This window comes from Thermobia domestica, chromosome 12 (assembly GCF_964235325.1).
Source record: "Thermobia domestica chromosome 12, izTheDome1.hap1.1, whole genome shotgun sequence".
Lineage (NCBI taxonomy): Eukaryota > Metazoa > Arthropoda > Insecta > Zygentoma > Lepismatidae > Thermobia > Thermobia domestica.
In genome coordinates this window covers 217,720,643-217,740,657 of record NC_137465.1, presented here as the reverse complement: position 1 = coordinate 217,740,657, position 20,015 = coordinate 217,720,643, and the positions used below count along the sequence as shown (strand labels likewise).

The window sequence follows — 20,015 nt, the reverse complement described above, 5'->3', positions numbered from 1 at the left end:
TATACATTCACTTTGTATTAAAATCTAATATTTCACAGATTTATTTTCTTGTTTAGTTGAAATAAGCGCAATACAAGTACACTAATATTCTTGAGACTAAATTTGAAAACTATGTAATTTCGTCTTCTAGATGATTTTTACTTGTTTTGCTCCAGGTGATTTTGTGGGGGTCTTACTTTTTTTCTAATATTAATAAATATTCGTATATTATGTGATAAATCAAGAAAGACTTTGTGTTAATATTATGTCACAGCTCTCTTCTTTATATATAAATGACAAAATCTTAAATTTTCCTAGATTGGAGACCACTTTCTCAGGAAGATAAATGTAAAGTTTACAAGGATAATTAAGGAAAATGACTATTCAATTCAGTATTTTTAAAAACTTCAATACAACCTTTCCTTATTTTAGTTTTACTTATAAACTTTATTTAATTTAATCCTCCTGAGAAAGTGGGTGGGAAAGAATGTTAACTACAGTATATTAGTTGATATATATATATATATATATATATATATATATATATATATATAGGGTGTTAAAATATTTTGGAAATATATTCCTTACATCAAAAAAGAAAGAAAAAGTTCATATGGACTTGTGATCGGAAGTACATAGTTTTGTAGTTAGAGGGTGCTAAAAGCGTGAAAAAATGAACTTTAAAGGTCCATAGTTCTACTACTATAGGACCGATCGTAGTCGGATCAAGACTATCTTCCAAACATTCATCTTTCAGAACCTCCGGTACTTGCACAATCATTTTTAGATAGGCTGTTCACGAGTACTTGATCACTCTCCACCTACCTCTCTGAAAATATATGTGCAGATACTGGAGCATTCTTAAACATGGATATTTGGATAGTTCACAACCAGTTCTTCAGTGACGTCTTGACCCGACTACGATAGGGCCAATATTATTAGAGCTATGAACTATTAAATTTCACTTGTTTCACGTTTTCGGCATCCTATAATCCGAAACTATCCACTTTTGTGGACATAAACGTTTTTTTCTTTCTTATTTTTATGTGAGAAATCTGTTCCCAAAATATTGTGACACTCTGTAAAATCTTCTATGTATGTATGTAGTATAAAGGAAGTTAATCTTAAAATCAGAAAAGCGAGAGCTCTACAGAAGCGCATTACATTGTTGGAAATTTGTATTTCAGAAGCAAGTTGTGTTATGCCTATAAAGAAAACAATGTCAATTATATTTCACTAAATAAAGAAATAAATAAGTTAAAAAAAATCATACCTGTCATACAATAATCTATATTTTTAAATTTATATTACCGTATATGAACGTTAGTGAATAAGGCTATTTCATCAATGGTGCAACCTCTGATTTAGTAAAACATTGACTCTTTGTAGAGCTTATATATAATATAACTGTAACTTTGAACAATACTGTCAGGCCTAGCCGAGTGCCATGTTTCAGTATTGAGTTAATATATCCAACACGTAAAATCCGTAATGTAGGCATACTAAACAATTTTGACTTCATTCTTTTTCACCCAGAAAATATCCAAAGTAGCTTACCGATTAACTTGTTAGCAATGAATTATTACTACTACGTACATTTTAATCGCCCTAAATTTAATAGTTCTAAATCCTAATACTGTTATACGTATAGAGCGATCTTTCATACTTCCTTTAATACTTCACGTAAAAAATTAGATAACTGAAGCTCATACCATAAGATAGTGTATATATTTGTATGTACTAATTCCTAAATGGTATTCCATAAAATCAATACTTATGATTACTTTCTATTGAAAAGTTTAAAACTTTATTTTTGCCTAGTTTATTTTAAAGAAATTGTATGTAGATTATATTTTCTCACTAATCACATATGTAATTAAAGTTTGAAACCTTGTACTCTAACAACTGCCTTTTGGATATTTTGGTATTAAATTGTTTTATTTTATGTACATAGATTAGGTAGAAAGTACATATTATGTGTACATATTAACTGAAAACTTACAAATATGAATTATCAGACCGACATCTGATAAACTGAAAAGACACTCATTTTGTTTTTCTGTATACTGTTGTTAAGTTTAAGCAAAAAAACATTAAATCGAATTTTCTTTGTCACTACATATCAAATGTCTGTCACCAAACATATTACGAGGAGCATTTGGAAAGTAATCTCCGATTGGTCACTGCGTGAAGTAGTGTGGAGTAGCGCTACCATTTTTCCACAGACGTGCGTGGTAGATCCGTCTGCATCCAGCCGTGGTAGAGTAAAGGTTGTCTGATCACTAGTTCCACTTCTGTAGCGTCTTAAAATGTGTACTGTAATAGAAAACTCCGCCAAGTGCGTGGTGCGAGCTGTTATACGTTTTCTTACGGCAAAACAATATGCGACATCAGCTATTCATTGGGAACTTTCTGCCGCGTATGGACCAAATGTGATGAGCGAAAGAGTTGTTCATGAATGAGTTCGTTCATTTAAAAGTGAACGAACAAACATTCATGACGAAGACAGGAGTGACACTGGTCACTGATGAACTTGTTCAGAAAATTGATGGAAAAATTCGTGAAAATCGGCGTATTCAAAAAATTAATGGAAAAATTCGTGAAAATCGGCGTATTCAGAAAATTGATGGAAAAATTCGTGAAAATCGGCGTATTCAGAAAATTGATGGAAAAATTCGTGAAAATCGGCGTATTCAGAAAATTAATGGAAAAATTGGTGAAAATCGGCGTATTCAGAAATTTGATGGAAAATTTTGTGAAAATCGGCGTATTCAGAAAATTGATGGAAAAATTCATGAAAATCGACGTATTCAGAAAATTGATGAAAAAATTCGTGAAAATCGACGTTTCACAATCTCGGAGCTTTCCGATGAATTTCCACACATTTCCAGGATCTCAGTACTTTGATGATGATAAGAAGCTGAAAGATGTGGTCATAGGCTGCCTCAAAGCACAGGTGGGGGATTTTTATGCTGAAGGAATTTCTAAGCTAGTGCAGAATATGGGCGATCTAAAGTTAAGAATCCAGTTCGTCTATTGAGGCGATATTCAAACAAAAAGTGGAGAATTTTTTTTAGGTTTTTACGGTGATCACTGTAGAACAAAAACAGTAATAGATAGCGAGAAGCGAATTCCTTCAATCAATTAAGCGTCCCAAGTGTATATTTCATTTTCCTCCTTAAGTCTCTACTAAAACCGAAAGTGACAACATTCCAAAATCCACTACAACTTAGGGTTTCAATATTGATCTACAAAGACCAAAAACAGGGTGTATATCGGTCACGAAAGTCACGAATGTCATGAAAAAGTCACGAAATCAGAAAACGGTCATGAAAGTCACGAAAAAGTCACGAAATTTATGTTTTGGGTCACGATTTTTTTTAAACTATACAAATGTAAGTACAGATTGGAAAATTTTGTTCTATAAAACGTCAAAATTCACCACCAAAAATGTCTATAATTGGCTTTAGACGCTACCAAATCGCAAGCAAAGTACGTTTCTATCGCATGCATGAAAATTCGGCCTAATTCGTACCCAAATTTGCTCTTGAAAATGTTAGGAAATTTTATGATTTGGCAAAGAAAAGGTCACGAAAAATTTACGAAATTTCATTTTGGAATTTTAGTAGACACCTTGAAAAACGATAAAAGATAATAACAAGCGATTTTCTACACTCAATCAAGCGTCTCAAGAATATATTCCCTCAGCACTCTAATCTTTCCACTAAGTGGGAGAAATAAATTACTTCAGATTTTAACGTTGGTCGAAATAGAGTAAAAAATATTAATGGGCAGCGACAAGCTGTTTGAAGCAATAAACTAAGTGTCAGGAGTATATTCTATATTCACTCTAATCTCTCTACTAAAGCCGGAAGTAGTAGAAATCTCACGCCAGTGAAACCAAACTTCTTCACGTGGTGTGCACGTGACATTGCTGCTTGTTATTTCCAATATAACTAAATTCCATATACGAGGAGCAGTCAAAATATTCCCGGAATTTTATTGCAGCGCTTTATTATCACAATATAATTGAGGGGGTTAGCGCAACAGTGGTCTAACCGACATTTTTAAAAATGGAGAAAAATCAAGTGAATCTTAGACACATGTGGTTTTTTGTACAATATATGTATGTACAATGTATGACACATTGAACCACTTGTGCTTGCTTTTGTTACATTGTACAAAAACCCACAATGTGTTTAAGTTTAACTTGATTTTTCTCCATTTTTAAAAATGTCGGTTAGACCATTGTTGCGCTAACCCCCTCAATTTCACATTTACTTAATCGTCTTCAAAGTACACACCTTCGGAACACACACACGCTTCCTCCACCGTTCCTGCCACAGCCAAAAACACCGACGAAAGTCCTTTTTTGGCATGTTCAGCCGTTGAGTTGATTTTGATGTCTTCTACGGTGGCGAAACGAGTACCATTGCCATTTTCTTTAAAGCATTGTCACGTAAACAGACTATAAGGCTATCAAAGTAGGTATCTGAAGCAGATTTCCCCAATTAATATAAAAAACTTGATGTTGATGCGTTGCTTGAACTGCGACAATGTACCAACTGGTCACTACATACTCCTCTGTTTAGCTACACTACTTGTAAACTGAATGTTATGTCCTGTTCACACTTGTCATATTCACAACTAGGCAACGTAAGGACTGCACTATACATGATTCATTGTGATTGTAATGACAAATGTCAAAACTACTACAACGACTCACCAAAGGTAGTCGTCAACCCTGGTTCGGCTAATATTTGGTCTAGGAATTAATTCGTGCGGTTGGTACGCACACATTGAAGCTGTAGTACAAACACAAAATACATAAATACCTTAAGAAAAATATTGTCCATCGCTAGCCACCACTTTCGCCCATCTGTCAGGCAATGTACGGATTCCGTGGCGAAAGAAGTCCTCATCCTTGGAAGCGATCCAGTCAGAGACCCATGTTTCGATATCTTCTGAAGAAGTAAACCGCTGTCCAATCAAATCGTTGTTCATGCAATCGAACAAGTAGTAGTCCGAAGGAGCAACGTCTGGTGAATACGGCGGGTGGGGTAAAACTTCCCATCCGACATTTTCTAAATAGGTTTTGACCGGTTTTGCGACATGTGGGCGAGCGTTATCATGTTGAACAATAAGTTTATCATGTCTGTTCTCCCATTCTGGCCGTGTTCTGGCCAGAGCTTGCTTCAAACGCATTAATTGTCGTCGATAACGTTCTCCATTCATAGTTTCACCCGGTTGCAGCAGCTCATAGTACACCACACCTTTCATATCCCACCATATGCACAGCATAACCTTTGCACAGTGAATATCTCGTTTTGGTTGTGATGGACCTGGTTCACCTGGTTTCACCCAGGCCTTTTTTCGTTTAGGGTTCTCGTAATGGATCCACTTCTCATCACCCGTAATAATTCGATGCAGAAACCCCTTTCTGCTCTGTCGTTGAAGCAGCAATTCGCAAATGGTTTTTCGTCTTTCAACGTCTCTGTCTTTCAATTCATGTGGAACCCAATGTGACATCTTTTGAATCATTCCCATGGCTTTCAAGCGTTTGGAGACTGTTGTTTGATCAACGCCTAATGCTGCTGCAAGTTGTTCCTGCGTTTGACACGAATCCTGCTCGAGCAATGCTGTCAATTCTTCGTCTTGAAATTTTTTTGGCTGTCCAGCTCGCTCTTGGTCTGCCAAGCCGAAATCACCACTTCTAAACCGTGCAAAACACTTCTGACACGTTCGCTCAGCTAGAGGATGGTCACCATACACTTCCACCAAAATACGATGGCTTTCAGTCGCACTTTTCTGCATGTTAAAGTAATGCAGCAGGACACCCCGCAAAAACACTTTATCAGGCACAAATTGCGCCATGTTCACTTAACTACAAACTGGTGTTGTTGACGCTTTAATCCACTGCCCTATACTACGAACGATACGCGATGACAGGGATTTGCAACACATGTGTGGATACACGGAACTGTGGGACGCTCCGTTCGTTGCGCCATCTCTTGTCAACCCGCACGAATTAATTCCTAGACCAAATAATATAAGTAAATCTTTAGTGGCAGTAATCGTTTACACCTTAAAATATCTTCCGTAATTATATTCACTAGTATTATCACCTTTTCTACGGAAATTACAAGTACATGATAAGTGTTAGATAATTTATTCGTTGATTCTCTTTTAACGTATATTCACACAAACTGTCTTGCAATCATACATGTTAATTAAGTATCTATAAACAACTACATAGCAACCAACTATACAATAATAATGTATATTTCTTACATCTTAAAAACATTCTTCTTTTGTTATTTTTAAGTAACATTATATCAGGTATAGTGCTTGTGTAGAAGCACTTTCTGCCCAAGATACAGGTAATTATCGACCGATACAAAGTATCTCGTTGTACTACGACAACATTTCGTATTCTATTCTCATTAAAATGTTTTCAATTCTATTAAATATGTCTTGACAAATTTGGTGGCTGTCAGCGAAAATTAGACGTTTAACATGTTTACTTAAACTTAACTGGAATGCAGAAGAGCAAATTGAGCACCTTTTGAGTTCGTTCCATTTGATTCCTTGCTCTTCATGTGGTTTATATTATAATGAATATCTTATTAACATTTGTTAATTCTATATAATAAGAATATAAAAGTAGATGGTAGTACAAGAAAATAATGACAATGTTATGTGAGATTTTACTAACACGGATCGGAAGAAAAAAAATAATATGAAATGTGGGTTTAAACAGAAATATTATGTATTAAATCTAGTACTTAAGTTATGCACTGGGGAAAAAACTAATCTCTTTCTTCAATTGTTTCTTGTTATCCATATTTCTTATTACACATTTTCTTGTATATAATCAAACTTTTCAAGAGAAATACATAATTTTATATATAAGAAATGTGTACAGTTTTCTAGCTCAAAAATATAACTTCTTTGAATTATAGTCAATTTAGGAAAATATGTTGACAAAATAAATATTGAATTTGCTTTAGTATGAATGTGTGCTGACAATTCATTCTTGTCAATCTAATAATAATAATAATAATAATAATTTAAAGCATTTATTGACAATAACAGGTTCACAGCTACAAGTGCGCCAAGTTTAATATAATAAAATGTGTTACATCATAATTATAGTGTAGACAGTTTATACATAAAATAATATTAATAATATAAACTTGCTATATACATCATTGATAAACGAAGATAAAAATAAAAGACAAGTATGTACCATCTGTAAAAAAAAAATAAATAAATAAAATAGCATACATAAACAAATATATTCGCGTATTAAAGCATCCATCTGAATAAAACTAACAACTTTTAAAAGTTTTAAAAAAATGATGACGAATGGTTGAAATTTTAGATTGGAATAGATCTAGAGTAGAATGGAACTTATTAACCGTCTCAATACAACAATAAATAGAAGATTTAGAAAATAGCCTAGTGCAAACAGAAGGATGAATTTTCTGAATATACAATAAGGAACAACAAAATAAAACCATCTAAATGAAAACTTCCGTACAATAGATTATGAAAGAATTTCAAATCGAGAAGACTGCGCCTATCATCAAGGGTTAATATGCTTAAATCCTGGTGTATATAACTTAAGTTCATATTATCATATTGCTTGAATTTCCATTTTAGCCACACGAGAAAATTATTCTGAAGATTCAATAGAGTTAGCAAAATATTTTCGTTCACAATTCCAAATAACAGTTGCGTATTCAAGGTGAGACGATAAATAAATAAATAAATAAATAAATAAATAAATTAATATAATAATAAGAAGAATAAATATTTTATAGAATATACTAAATATATCCTCAATCTTTACAAAATATTATACACTGCTTCTTAAAACACAAAAAACTAATTTTTCTCAGCATTTTACATGTTGTACCGATATTCTTTTGATAAGAATAATCTAAAGAATTAGGATTATTTAAATTTATGTGGATATTTCGAAACTTCAAGTTATATATTCAACACTATTTTAAAAAAGAAAATAAATGTTGCACAAAATTGTAAGCACGAAATAACTTTTTACAAAATGCTTATTTTGAGTTGGTTACTATCTATAACTATAGTTTTCTCGCTTGCGCTGTGTGACCTTTCCCGATAAAAAGACTTAATATTAGTAACTTTATAATTTTGAGGAACTGATAATGTTTACAATTATTTTCAAAATAACTTATATACTTATTAATCTCTACTAAACTTCAAAATATTTATAATTACTGAAATATACTCTAGGATGCATTTTTCTAAAATAAACTCTTACATTGCACTACGAATACCATTTCTGTTTAAGATTTTGTTTGAATGATATTTCAGTCATCTCTTTGACTACGCATATACATATATACGATGTGAGCTTAGAATATTACTATAATTCCATTCAAAATTATGTTCCTTGTCCTGTAAAGAGAAAACAATCCCGAGTATTCCAGAAACCGCACTCCAACATGAACAATGAAGGGGTGGGAAAGAGCACTCGCACTCAGAAAGCCCTTATCACTATAAATACAATATAGTTATGTACGTTTTTTGCTTTAAATAATAATCTATTATGTTAGTGAAAGATAAAGCAAACATACCTGCAGAGGAAAGATAGTAATTATTTTTATAGAATTCAATATCGAGCTTCAATTTCAATATATCAGTTTGAATTCCAGTGCAACTAGCCCTTTTATCTTTATTTCTTAATTTTCCTTCTACACCCGTTAAAAAAATGTTTCCGCCTTCAATGATAAGGAGCTTTTTGTAACAAAGACAGGACTAGTTTTCATATCAAAACTGTGATAACTAAGTAAATGGAACAGGTATTCTCTACTGTTCGAGAATTGAGTTCTTGTATTTGACAACAATCAAGCAATTCATAATGGGATTTCTTTGACCATTTCTTTTAGCATTGTCCACATGACCTTAAACTAATGCGACTTAAACATGATTTATAAATGTAGTATTCAACTTAGTAAATTTAACTACCATCATCATGAAGTCCGTTTCGAACAAGAATTATTTATTTTAAATAATATAGTTATGACTTTCCCGTCCCGTGCAAACGCACATGTTACACATATGGTAGAGCTGACCCTGTTTACGATAACATTTCATGAATAAGAGTTCAGTTCAAGGAAGTGATTAGATTAAAATTTACAAATATTAAATTTATTTGACAATAAGCTTAGTTTCTGGAATACTCGGAGGCTGTTTCCTCTTTACAGGACAAGGAACATAATTTTGAATTGAATTATAAGGATAATCTTAGCAGCTCACATCGCGCATGCATGGAATCACGGTCATAGAGATGACCGAAATATAATGAAAAACAAAAGCTAAACAGAAATGGTGTTCTTGGTGCAAAGTAAAAATTTATATTTATAAATACACTTAAACATTATATTTTATAAGTTTTCAAAACCATTTTTATTAGTTATTTTTGGAAATATAATGACCAGCACTTTTTAAAATAAGAAATATTTCTTTTAATAGTTAAACAAAAATGAATTTCTTTAAGTTTCTGCTCTCTTTTGGAACCTTCATATCTAGAATTAAGCTAAAGAAATATGTATTCTGTCAAATAATGAAGTTATGTTGGTTACATAAAAGAATCCGTACAAAATATAGAAGATTACTAACCATAACGTGTAAATTATTATCTTCTGTATTTCATTGTAAAATATTGAAAAGGTTTGCTAAATTTATCTTACAGCTTTTATTTTAAATTATTACATTATAACTCTTTCTATGTCAAATCGTAAAAAATTTCCACAATAACACATTTGTACGATTCAATTTTTGTAAAATTTAGGTGATCCTATAGACAAGATTTGTTTCGTTTTGGGACAGCACATTTATGATTTCGGTTTAGAATGAAAATAGCATATAATTCGCGACATAGAAATACAAATATAATCGGTTTACAATATTGGCATAGAAACTGAAAGATTATGTATTTAATTAACGGTGTCACTCAGTGCAGTAATTCATGGTGTAACCCTTCCTCCTATATGGATCATCTCTCCTTAATAAAGTTTTATATAATAATCTTGCATATGAAAATCATCTATATCAGAACCTTCCTTTCCAACCAATATAGACTAATCATAAATCGACTTCTGATTATGTTTCAACATTGAAACTACAAATAATCAAATAAAGCTGAAACCAAGTTACTCATAGCGCATAAAATGTACCTGTGTGTGTGTGTATAGCTTGATTTCTACCACCTAACGGTGAACAAGGTGTACATTACACATAAACTAACAAATCTTAAATATGAAGGATTGAATTGCATAAGAACTCAGTAACAAGTTTGAAATTTTACTGGATCGGTTTTTCTTTTCAGTTTTCGTGTCATGTTTTACAAATTATATTTTGAAAATTTGGATTACTTTTGGTCCCTACCTAAATTTATAACTTCTAAGACATGACACGAAAACTAAAGAAACAATAAAACTAAGCAAAGATAATGTTAAAAATAAAACTACTGTAAAATTTCAAATTTGTTACGTGAACACTTACCTAAATCAATTCATATGTGCAAAGACAATGTTAAAAATACAAAACAACAAACACTAAAATAAAATAAAATGGCTATATGGACAGGATAATATTTGTCCATTATATTACATACTGCGAATTTTCTTTAGACTTCCAAGCTTTCGACTCTCCCCTGGAGTCTTGGTCACGGAGGATAAAAACAGGAAGAAAAAGAATAGAAACGTCAAGGAATGAAAATGGAATGGACTTACCAAGGGACGACCTGTGTTGTACGAAAACACGTTGTACAATTGACTCCGCTGTATTTTAGTTTGCATCAACTTCATCTGGAGACCACTGACGTACTTGACGATGTGTTTCCGTACAACACAGTTCTTCTCTTGGTAAGACCGTTTCCTTTTTATTCCTTGATATTTCTGTTCTGTTTCTTCCTGTTTTTAACCTCCGTGACCAAGACTCCAGGGGAGAGTCGAAAGCTTGGAAGTCTAAAGAAAATTCAGGAATTACAGAAAACTGTAAGTAATTTCTCAGCGTGATTTTGCATTGTCCAATTAAGTCCAAGATGTAAGTACTTTTGCCCAGCGAAATTATAGCAAAATATGTCAGAGAGATATTTATATTTTTAAAAATAAAATTCTTATAAAAGACTTCTAAAATGTTCGTAGTAACTCTGATTGTATCCTCTTAGTGTGGGTTACACCATCTACAATTCCTGGACGTCACTGTGTGTAATATTTACGTATGTGTACTATTTACACATACGTATTATATTGTCACAAGAAAGAGTTATAATGTAAATATATGCTGCCTAATAAACAATACACAACGCCAAATGCATTATGATTTATAATCAAATTATAGTTTATGCTTTGTTCTTTAAGACACTGTCAATTCAGACGAAACTTCAAACTCTGTCACTTCCTTTTTGAAAAAATACACTCTCTTCCTCAACTTTATTATATTTTTTCTTTCTTCTCTATTAATTAAAAATAAGGTACCATAGAAGGTACTTTATTACTTTTTAACAGATATAATGCACAACAAAATACACATTCTTTTTTCCCTTCTGCATAGTTGGCTTTCCGTTCTGTCCAGTCTACATTGCTGCAGAAGAAAGAATATGTGAGAAAAATCCTTCAGATGCCGCCACCTCCGCCTGCATCAACGACAGCGCCATCAACGACGGCAGCACCATCTAATAACTGTGCTCAGAACAACGACACAGAAACGGTAGCAGCTGACCTCGAAAGGAGCATTGGTCTTTACTTGAGAAGAACTATTGATAGATTTGATTTGACTAAAAATGTGGATGTAAGTTGTCATTATCAGAAATTTCCCTTTCATTTTTGACAAACTTTTTTTTTTTTTTTTAAATAATAGTTTATAGGATACAGAACTACACAGAAACTGCATATTCTATATTTTTGTACACAATATTAACTGAATTGCACAGAAAAATATAGAATATTATCTGAAATTTCCATTCTTCTCACGGGAAGAAAAGATTTCTGGAAAATATTTGAAAGGTATATTTGAACCCTCTTTCCCCTATTAAAGTGTGTATTTAAATCGAAATGAAATGATAAACCCACTCAAGTATTAAACATGTTTGAAAACAGCGCCAGATTTTTTTCTGGGAGGCAAGCATTAATATGCGTAATTGGGCCCCATATAAAAAATTGTTTTTCTAATTCTTCGGCCCCCTCTTTCCATCTTTCTCTTACTGTTTATGGGTCCCTTAACCTGTGGATCCTCCAGCACGGCAAGGTCTGCGAGGCCGTTAGTTATGTTCCTGGGCCCTTTCCATACATGACAAATTAATTAAGGGGAAAATATTGACAAATCTTAAAGTCGTACGAATAAATATTAACTGTGGGGCCCCTAATAGTAGACTTTTTTACTGAAATGGGTCCACGACTCTCTTTTGTTTTATTTACCTTTCGTGTGATGTTCTGTTTATGTAATGTAGTGAACCTGTTTGATACTTCATTTTTAATTTCATGTTCGTATCGTATATGGAGTAAAAACAAAATTAGTCTTAAACTGGGCCCCCTCGAACGGCTGGGAGCTTTCCTGGGGGGAGGGAGCAGTTGCCCCTCCTGACCCCCACAAGTTACGGCTCTGTTTGAAAATTCGTATCAAACGGTGCATCCGTTATTCTTTGTGAAACATTGAACCAATGTTTCCCTGTTAGAAAACGCATTTCAGTCTGTGTAATGATAGACACTCAGATCGGCCCAAATGTTATTCAAAAATGATTCAACCTTTTTCCTATTTTTTGCCATTACGTCTGGTTCGATTCCCAGTGAGAACACTCGGTCCGAAAGTTGCAGAGGCCTTTTCAGGCCTGCACCGTGAGTTATGTTTTCTTCTGGATTTCCCTCATTCATAGCAGGCAAATGCCGGGATGATACCTAACATAAAAGGTTTCAGCCCGCTTCCTTCCTTTCTTTTTCGCTTCCTCGGGTACTGTGATCGCCAAGGCCGTCATCCCTCATACCTGAGGGCTAAAATGGCCATAGATGCCGAAACCCCAGAAATCCTTTTTTTTTTTTTTTTTTCATTTTAAAAATACGGAATAAGTAAGTAAATTATTTCCTTTCCACCCTTACAAATGGAATTTTTGAATACGCTGAATACTTGTCCAATTATTTTGAATGAAGAATTTGTATTCCGAGTTTCATCTCCCCCTATCTTGAGAGGCTCCTGAAATCTCTGGTTTTGGTGTAAATTTTGTATTCGCTTAGGATACTCATTTTAATTAAAGTAACACGATGAAAACCCAGTTCAAGGTAGATACTATGTTCCAAAATCAATTCCAAACGGTTTAACGTTGTGTATTTGTATAGCAGACAAACATACGTTACAGTGTTGTCCTATAATTATAGCTACTTCGAATACGATCGCAATTACGATTTTTAAACAATACTCTTAACAAGGAAATAAATAAATAAATAAATAAATAATAATAATAATAATAATAATAATAATAATAAAACGTTAGTACTGTTGTTATTATTGTAGTAGTAGAAATAACAATAAAGTATTTTAGGGTTAGGATTAATAATTAGATTTCTGGGCTCTCGGCACCTAAGGCCATGTTAGCCCGTCACGTATGAGGGATGACGTTTCTAAACGATCACACTATCGTAGAAAAGGAAAGGAAGGAAACGACCTGGGACCTGAACGTTAGGTACCATCCCGGCATTGTCTGGTGTGGATGAGGAAAACCTCACACAGGATGGGTAGCCCGGAAAAGCTATTACAGTTTTTCGACCGAGTGTCTCCACCGGGAAATGAACCCGAGACCGCTCGCACCAAAGACGAGAGAGTTAGTGACTACACTACGCGGGACCATGTAAAGTATTTTCTTGAGGTTGGCCCGTCTTACTGTTGATTCCATGAGCCGCCATTGGACACGGACATTTGTCACAATCGAGAAATTTCGTGTTTTATCTAAGAAAAGAAAATAGAAATGACGAACCAAATTAAATTTCGTTGCAGTAGTTCTTGGCACCAAAATGTACAATAAGCAGCATTTAAATGATTCAGTTGTGCTATAATATTACACTACTTTTATTCTCTACCTATATCTGATCATATAATTTTCTCAGACTTAAACTGATTTATTAGAAATAATATTTTTTCTAATGTGTATCTAGAGGAGAATGTAAAATAATTTTACAAGATTTTATCAATAAACAAATTTAAGAATAATTTTATCAAGTTACTAATTATTGAACAATGCATCTCAATTATGTTGTTTTTGTAAACAAAAATTCAAATATTATTGCATACACGTATCAGATATGCTTACTTGTGTGAAATTCCTGATATATAGCAAAGAAACTAACAAACATTCCAAAAATATAATTTCTGTCAAGTGAAATGATATTTGAATCCTTCAATATTAGTGATTAATAATTTTACAAATATTCTTAATTATAAGAATTACCACCTAATTATAAGAATTATAAGAATTACCACATAATCCTTTGGTTTTATTCAACAGGAGGTATTATCACAAATTTGGGCTACATTATATGATTATCCATGCTTGAAAGCGTGTGAAGGATTAATTCAATATGTCAAAGATTCTGTACGACTGGCCTGGGGACTGATAAATCAGGTATGGTTTGACTAAAAATACTTATTTTTCTTTAATGTTTCATTAATTTATTAGAATATTTATATACAAACAAATATCTAATCAGATATGATACATCAATATTCTGGAGTTGTAAGTGCATAGAAGACTTATGCCCACAATAGTATGTATTTAAGAAAAATAGTTATTCGTCTTTGTATCTACTGACATCTACAGGGTGGTCCGGAAGTGGGCGTACCCCCACCCCTTTAGTTTACTTTCTAGTAGTTATGGTAGAATGTCTGTACACAGTTACCTTGAAGTCTTAAGAGTCTTAAGAGTCAGAAACATCGGTATGATCACCATCCATGTCGTAACACAGCTGAATTCTGGGCCAAGTTCTCGGAGATGTTTTGCGGAGATACTCCGGAGTCACGAAGGTGAATGAGTGTTCCACAGCTGCTCGTAATTCCTGCGTTGTGTGATATAGAGTGTTTCTTATTTGTTGCTTTATGAAACCCCTTAGAGCATTGTCTGGTGTCGTCAGATCGGGACTTCTTAGAGGCCAGGCAAAGGGAGCTGATGAAGATGCACAACCTCTTCCAATCGAGCGGAAAGGAAACGTCTGCTTCAGGTAATTCTGTTACCAAGCAGAAAACACCAGAAAACGAATGAACATGGATAGCAATATTGCCAGACAATGCCAAGCAATGTTACCAAACAAATGTGGATAAAACCTAAAACCGTCAGAAAACACCAATTAGGGGTATGCCCACTTCCGGACCACGCTGTACAATTACATACATTATCTGGATTTCAGACCATGATATATGAACCAGCTATTGGCATCAAACAAATGAGAATTAAATAACTAATTGACTAATGCATGAGAATGGTATACAAATTTTAAAAGATCATAATAACAATTTTACATCAGCATAATTATTAATTTTTTTTTTTTTCACGAATATAATTTATTGTCAAAGATATCAACAACATTTGACTCAACAAACTTTATATTTTGAGATTTCCTGTTAACAATACAAGGCAATACGACAATATGTGTTAACAATCGTAATTTAATATTATTTTTAAGTTTCATTATTAGATGATATATTTAGTGATTTTTTTTTCATTATAGTATATTGATTACGAAAATGAATGTGCATACTTTTTTTTTTTCAAAGAGAAGAGGCTAATGCTCTTTCTATTAAAATGATTTCAACGTACACCTGTACAAATTATTTATGGAAGATTATTTTTAATCTGCGCCCATATAGTCTTCGTAGAAAGGCACAGAATTGTGCAGTGAAATCTGTGAATTTTGTCACCTACTATATGAAGCCGTATTTATATTACCCGTAGAGTAGAAGTCTGCACGGGCTTGGGACGTGAATTTTTTAAACATACAACCATATTTCTAGAGCTTTTTCGGGCCTAACTTTGTAAACATACTATACAACGATATTTATCGGACCATTCTTTCTGGAGAACTTTTAAAGCACATCTAAATTTGTAACTTGAGATGCACACACTAAAAATCTAATTATAATTGTGGAATTGAGAATAAAGCTTTTTGTGTAGTAGAGAGAAAAACTAAAAGTGATAGAAATAAACATACTTAGCTTATCTGTGAGTGAAAGTTTGAGAAACCAGAGTGTGGATTTCATTCTTTTTGTTCACAGCAATCGACAATGACTGCTTTGAGGACCATCTGGGTGAGTCCAGTACACATCCATTTGCATAAGAAATTTGCAAACATGGACATTTTGTTTTAAATATTTGAAGTATTTCATTTCATGAGAATCTATAAAATGAAATGAAATGAAATATTTAGTTTACCATCCCATAATTATGTACCGAGGCTAAGGAAGACGGAATTTACATCATTGGCCATTTCCTTTAGAGAATTCTTATAGTTTGTAAGCGTAAACGATAATCTTTATTTCGTTATTTTCTGTGAATCATATAAGCTTTTAAAATGCAAAATTCGACTTCTAATTATTGTAAATAGAAATAAAATTTTGCGTTAATTTTTAAGTTTCTCTAATTTGTGCTTATTTCGGACTTGTTTGACTACCACACGAGCTCAGGCCGCGCTCGGGCCTCAAGGCTAAAATATATTTCGGACTCGGGTCGGACCTCACATCATAAATTCACGGGCCGAACCATGTACTATTATTCCGTAACAAACTAACTTCAAGAAATGCGACGTTTTCTGTAGAATCAAAGACATGTTTCGCTATATTTATATAATGAACACTAACTAAAATGTTGTTCGTTATATAAATATATTTATAAAAGGGACACCAGTAAGTGTAGTATATAATCCTTACCAAGATTTCTTTTACAGGAACTTCATGTACAATATATTTCTTATTACTTTCAGCAATAATAATTTTTTTTTTATTTATTTTCAGTCACCACCATATGTCCTTGAGTATGAGCAACGAATGTTTAGGAAAGACGTCCATATTCGCTTCCACACTTCCAACCAAGAATCCGAACATATCAAGACGTATCTTTGGCCTGCACTGCTTGAAGGTTCCAATGGTCCATGTGTTCACAAAGGAGTCGTTATTACATGAAATATCCTAACAGCTTTAATAAGAAAATGTAAGTTGACATTGCAATTGGCATAATTACTGTGGTATTTTGTGTAATTCTGACCTAGCTTTAATGTACAATATCAAAATACAAAATAAAAATCGATCCCTTACCTAATAATCGAATTTACTTGGGAATCAATACTGTTGAAAATTTGTGACAAATTATATAATTAGAGTGGCCTATACCTCGCTTTCCTGTTTTCTAAAATCTTTTCTGTCATTTTCTTCTTCTAAAGTAATTTATAAATAAATATTTTGCCGAAAGCTGAAAGTTATTGCGTATTCACTTGAAATGTCATCATTTTGGATCTATATCTCAATCAAAAATTATCTTGTACGCCTTATATCTGGGGAATTACATACGGTATTTCCAAACCCAAACTATCACTTAACTTAGTATAATGTGCATATTCCGTAGAAAATAACGAAAACTCGATTTAAGGGCCGTCCAAAAATTTTGTTGCCCTTGATCTAAAATCCAATATATTTCAATACAAACTTTCTTGTACGCCTTATATCTGAGAACTACATAATTATTTTATAAGGTAGCCAAATCCAAACTATCACTTAACTCAGTATGATGTGCTTATTCTGTAGAAAATGCGAAAACTCAATTTAGAGGTCGTTCAAAGTTTTGTATCCCCTGATCAAAAAAACTAATTATTGGCCAAGATCTCACTCGTTTGATGTATTTTTGATCATTCCTAAAATTCTTGTTTGTTAAATACAATTGACTCAGATGAAAATATACGAAATCCATTCTTATAATGAGAAAATGCAACCAGTTCCAAACACTCTGTATATAGCTCAAAGACAAGAAGTAAATATTCAATGTTTTTTACATCGTCCTTTTTACAATTCTTTTATATTGGACTAAGAGTTGAATTGGGGCTTTTGTAGAACTAACAATATATTCAGAGAACAATAAGCTATTTATTCGCATAGAAGCCATTTAATCGAGCGAATTAGCTTAAGTGGTAGAGTGTTCGCTTTGCAGCCCGCAGGTCGTGGGTTCGATTCCCGCTGCCGATCATCCTGATTGGGTTTTATCAGGGTTTTCCTCAGTCCTACCAGCGAATGTGCGGAATGGCACCTCCCCAAATTTTTCCATTGTTATTGTTGTTAGATATCCAGTATAAAATGGCCTCTGAGCTGTATCTGATGATTGTTAAATAAATAAAATAAATAAATAAATAAAATCCAGGTGAATCGCCGACAGAATGATTCAGAAACACTAATTATTATCCATTTTTATTCCAATGTAAGTTTTATATACTCACAGATAGCTTAACTTCTCTTGTATTAATGATACCCAATCCAGGGACAATAAGTACAATATATATATATATATATATATATATATATATTAACTAATATTCACGCACTCACCGTGACCTCATGAGCATCTGCTGAAAAAAAAAAAAACATTTTGGAAACTTGATAAAATACTCATTCTATTTTATATATTACAGGTTCAGATAAAATATTCATAAATTAAATGTTACATTATTTTACGTTACAGGCTCAAATCCCACCGAAGTCAGTATTGGACCACTTTATAGCTGGTAAATCTGAAGAACAACTGTTATGGTGTTCATTGCATTTTGAGTAAGGTGCTAAGACAAATGATTGAGATAATGCAAGATTTGACAACTTAGTAAATGTTTGGGTGTTGTTATGTGTATATGCGAATGTTTGTATATAGATATGTTGTGTATATATACCTATTGTTTGATATAAATATATCTGCATAATTAAGTTTATTGATGTGTAATAATGTAACATTTAAAGATTATATAATTTTCAACAAAGAAAAAGCATTTGTTGGTACGCTGTTATTAAGTTTCTATGGTTCTTCTAATTGGTATTTAGGTTATTTTTATTCTTGATTATTCAAAGTAAAACAGCAATATATGAAAGACTATATATATATACATATTTCTGCATTAGAAACAATATATATACCAAAATGCTTTTTTATTTTGATTTGTAAAATATAAATATTTTATTGGTTATTTTGTATATTATATCTATTTGTATGTGTATATTGTTATCATAAAAGTTGTTTTTGAATAATTTGTTTGAATTAAAGAAGAAGGTTTTGTTATATAAAATCCAAGCAACTGTGAACCATTTTAACTCAGAAGAAAACAATATTGAGAAAATATTTCCAGAATTGATTTTAAACGTTAAACAAATAATGGAAGTGCCATGATACGAATGAAAGAACATGTATAGAATGTATGAGAATAAATACAAGTGGCGCGCAGATAAACAATACTCCGAACTAAAATTTATAAATTGTAAAACTATTTAAAGCAAAGCAAATTCTATTCCATTGCATTGTTTGGTTGTAAATGTGAAGTCACAAAGATATGCATATGAATGATTGTGACAATCCATTGTAAAGAATTGTATTATATAAAGTATGTGAGTTTCATTATGTAATTTCTAAACTTTTTGTCAGTATATTCCAATCAATAAAGAGACATTATATTGAATTCTATGTACTATTGTGTTACTTCAGTATAGCTGTGGTATCAGCCGTACGTCGACAGTAACAGTATATATATATATATATATATATATATATATATATATATATAAAACAAGACATCATCCAGATATTTTGTAAATTCACGATACTTTACATTTTCTTAAAAATATCTGGAATGACAAATTAACATTCATTTTATAATTTTATATATATAAATATCGAATGTTAAATATATCCGAAGATACATGTAAGATTATGCTCTACAAAAGGAGTATCACACAGTTGAAACAAGAACAAAAATCATTTACGGAACAAG

General features: G+C 32.5%; 1 protein-coding gene across 2 annotated transcripts in view; it reads left to right on the top strand.

The window, feature by feature from the left end:
- LOC145667049 (uncharacterized) overlaps nucleotides 1–19,784 on the top strand; it is a 250,428-nt gene extending 230,644 nt beyond the window's left edge. For both annotated transcript variants that reach the window (XM_081734746.1, XM_081734745.1), the window contains exons 6-9: nucleotides 11,581–11,817; nucleotides 14,519–14,635; nucleotides 17,014–17,209; nucleotides 18,725–19,784. In XM_081734746.1, coding sequence (XP_081590872.1) covers nucleotides 11,581–11,817; nucleotides 14,519–14,635; nucleotides 17,014–17,181 — 522 coding nt within the window. In that variant the 3' untranslated portion in view covers nucleotides 17,182–17,209; nucleotides 18,725–19,784. The remainder of the gene's footprint in view (nucleotides 1–11,580; nucleotides 11,818–14,518; nucleotides 14,636–17,013; nucleotides 17,210–18,724) is intronic.
- Nucleotides 19,785–20,015: the final 231 nt, after the last annotated feature.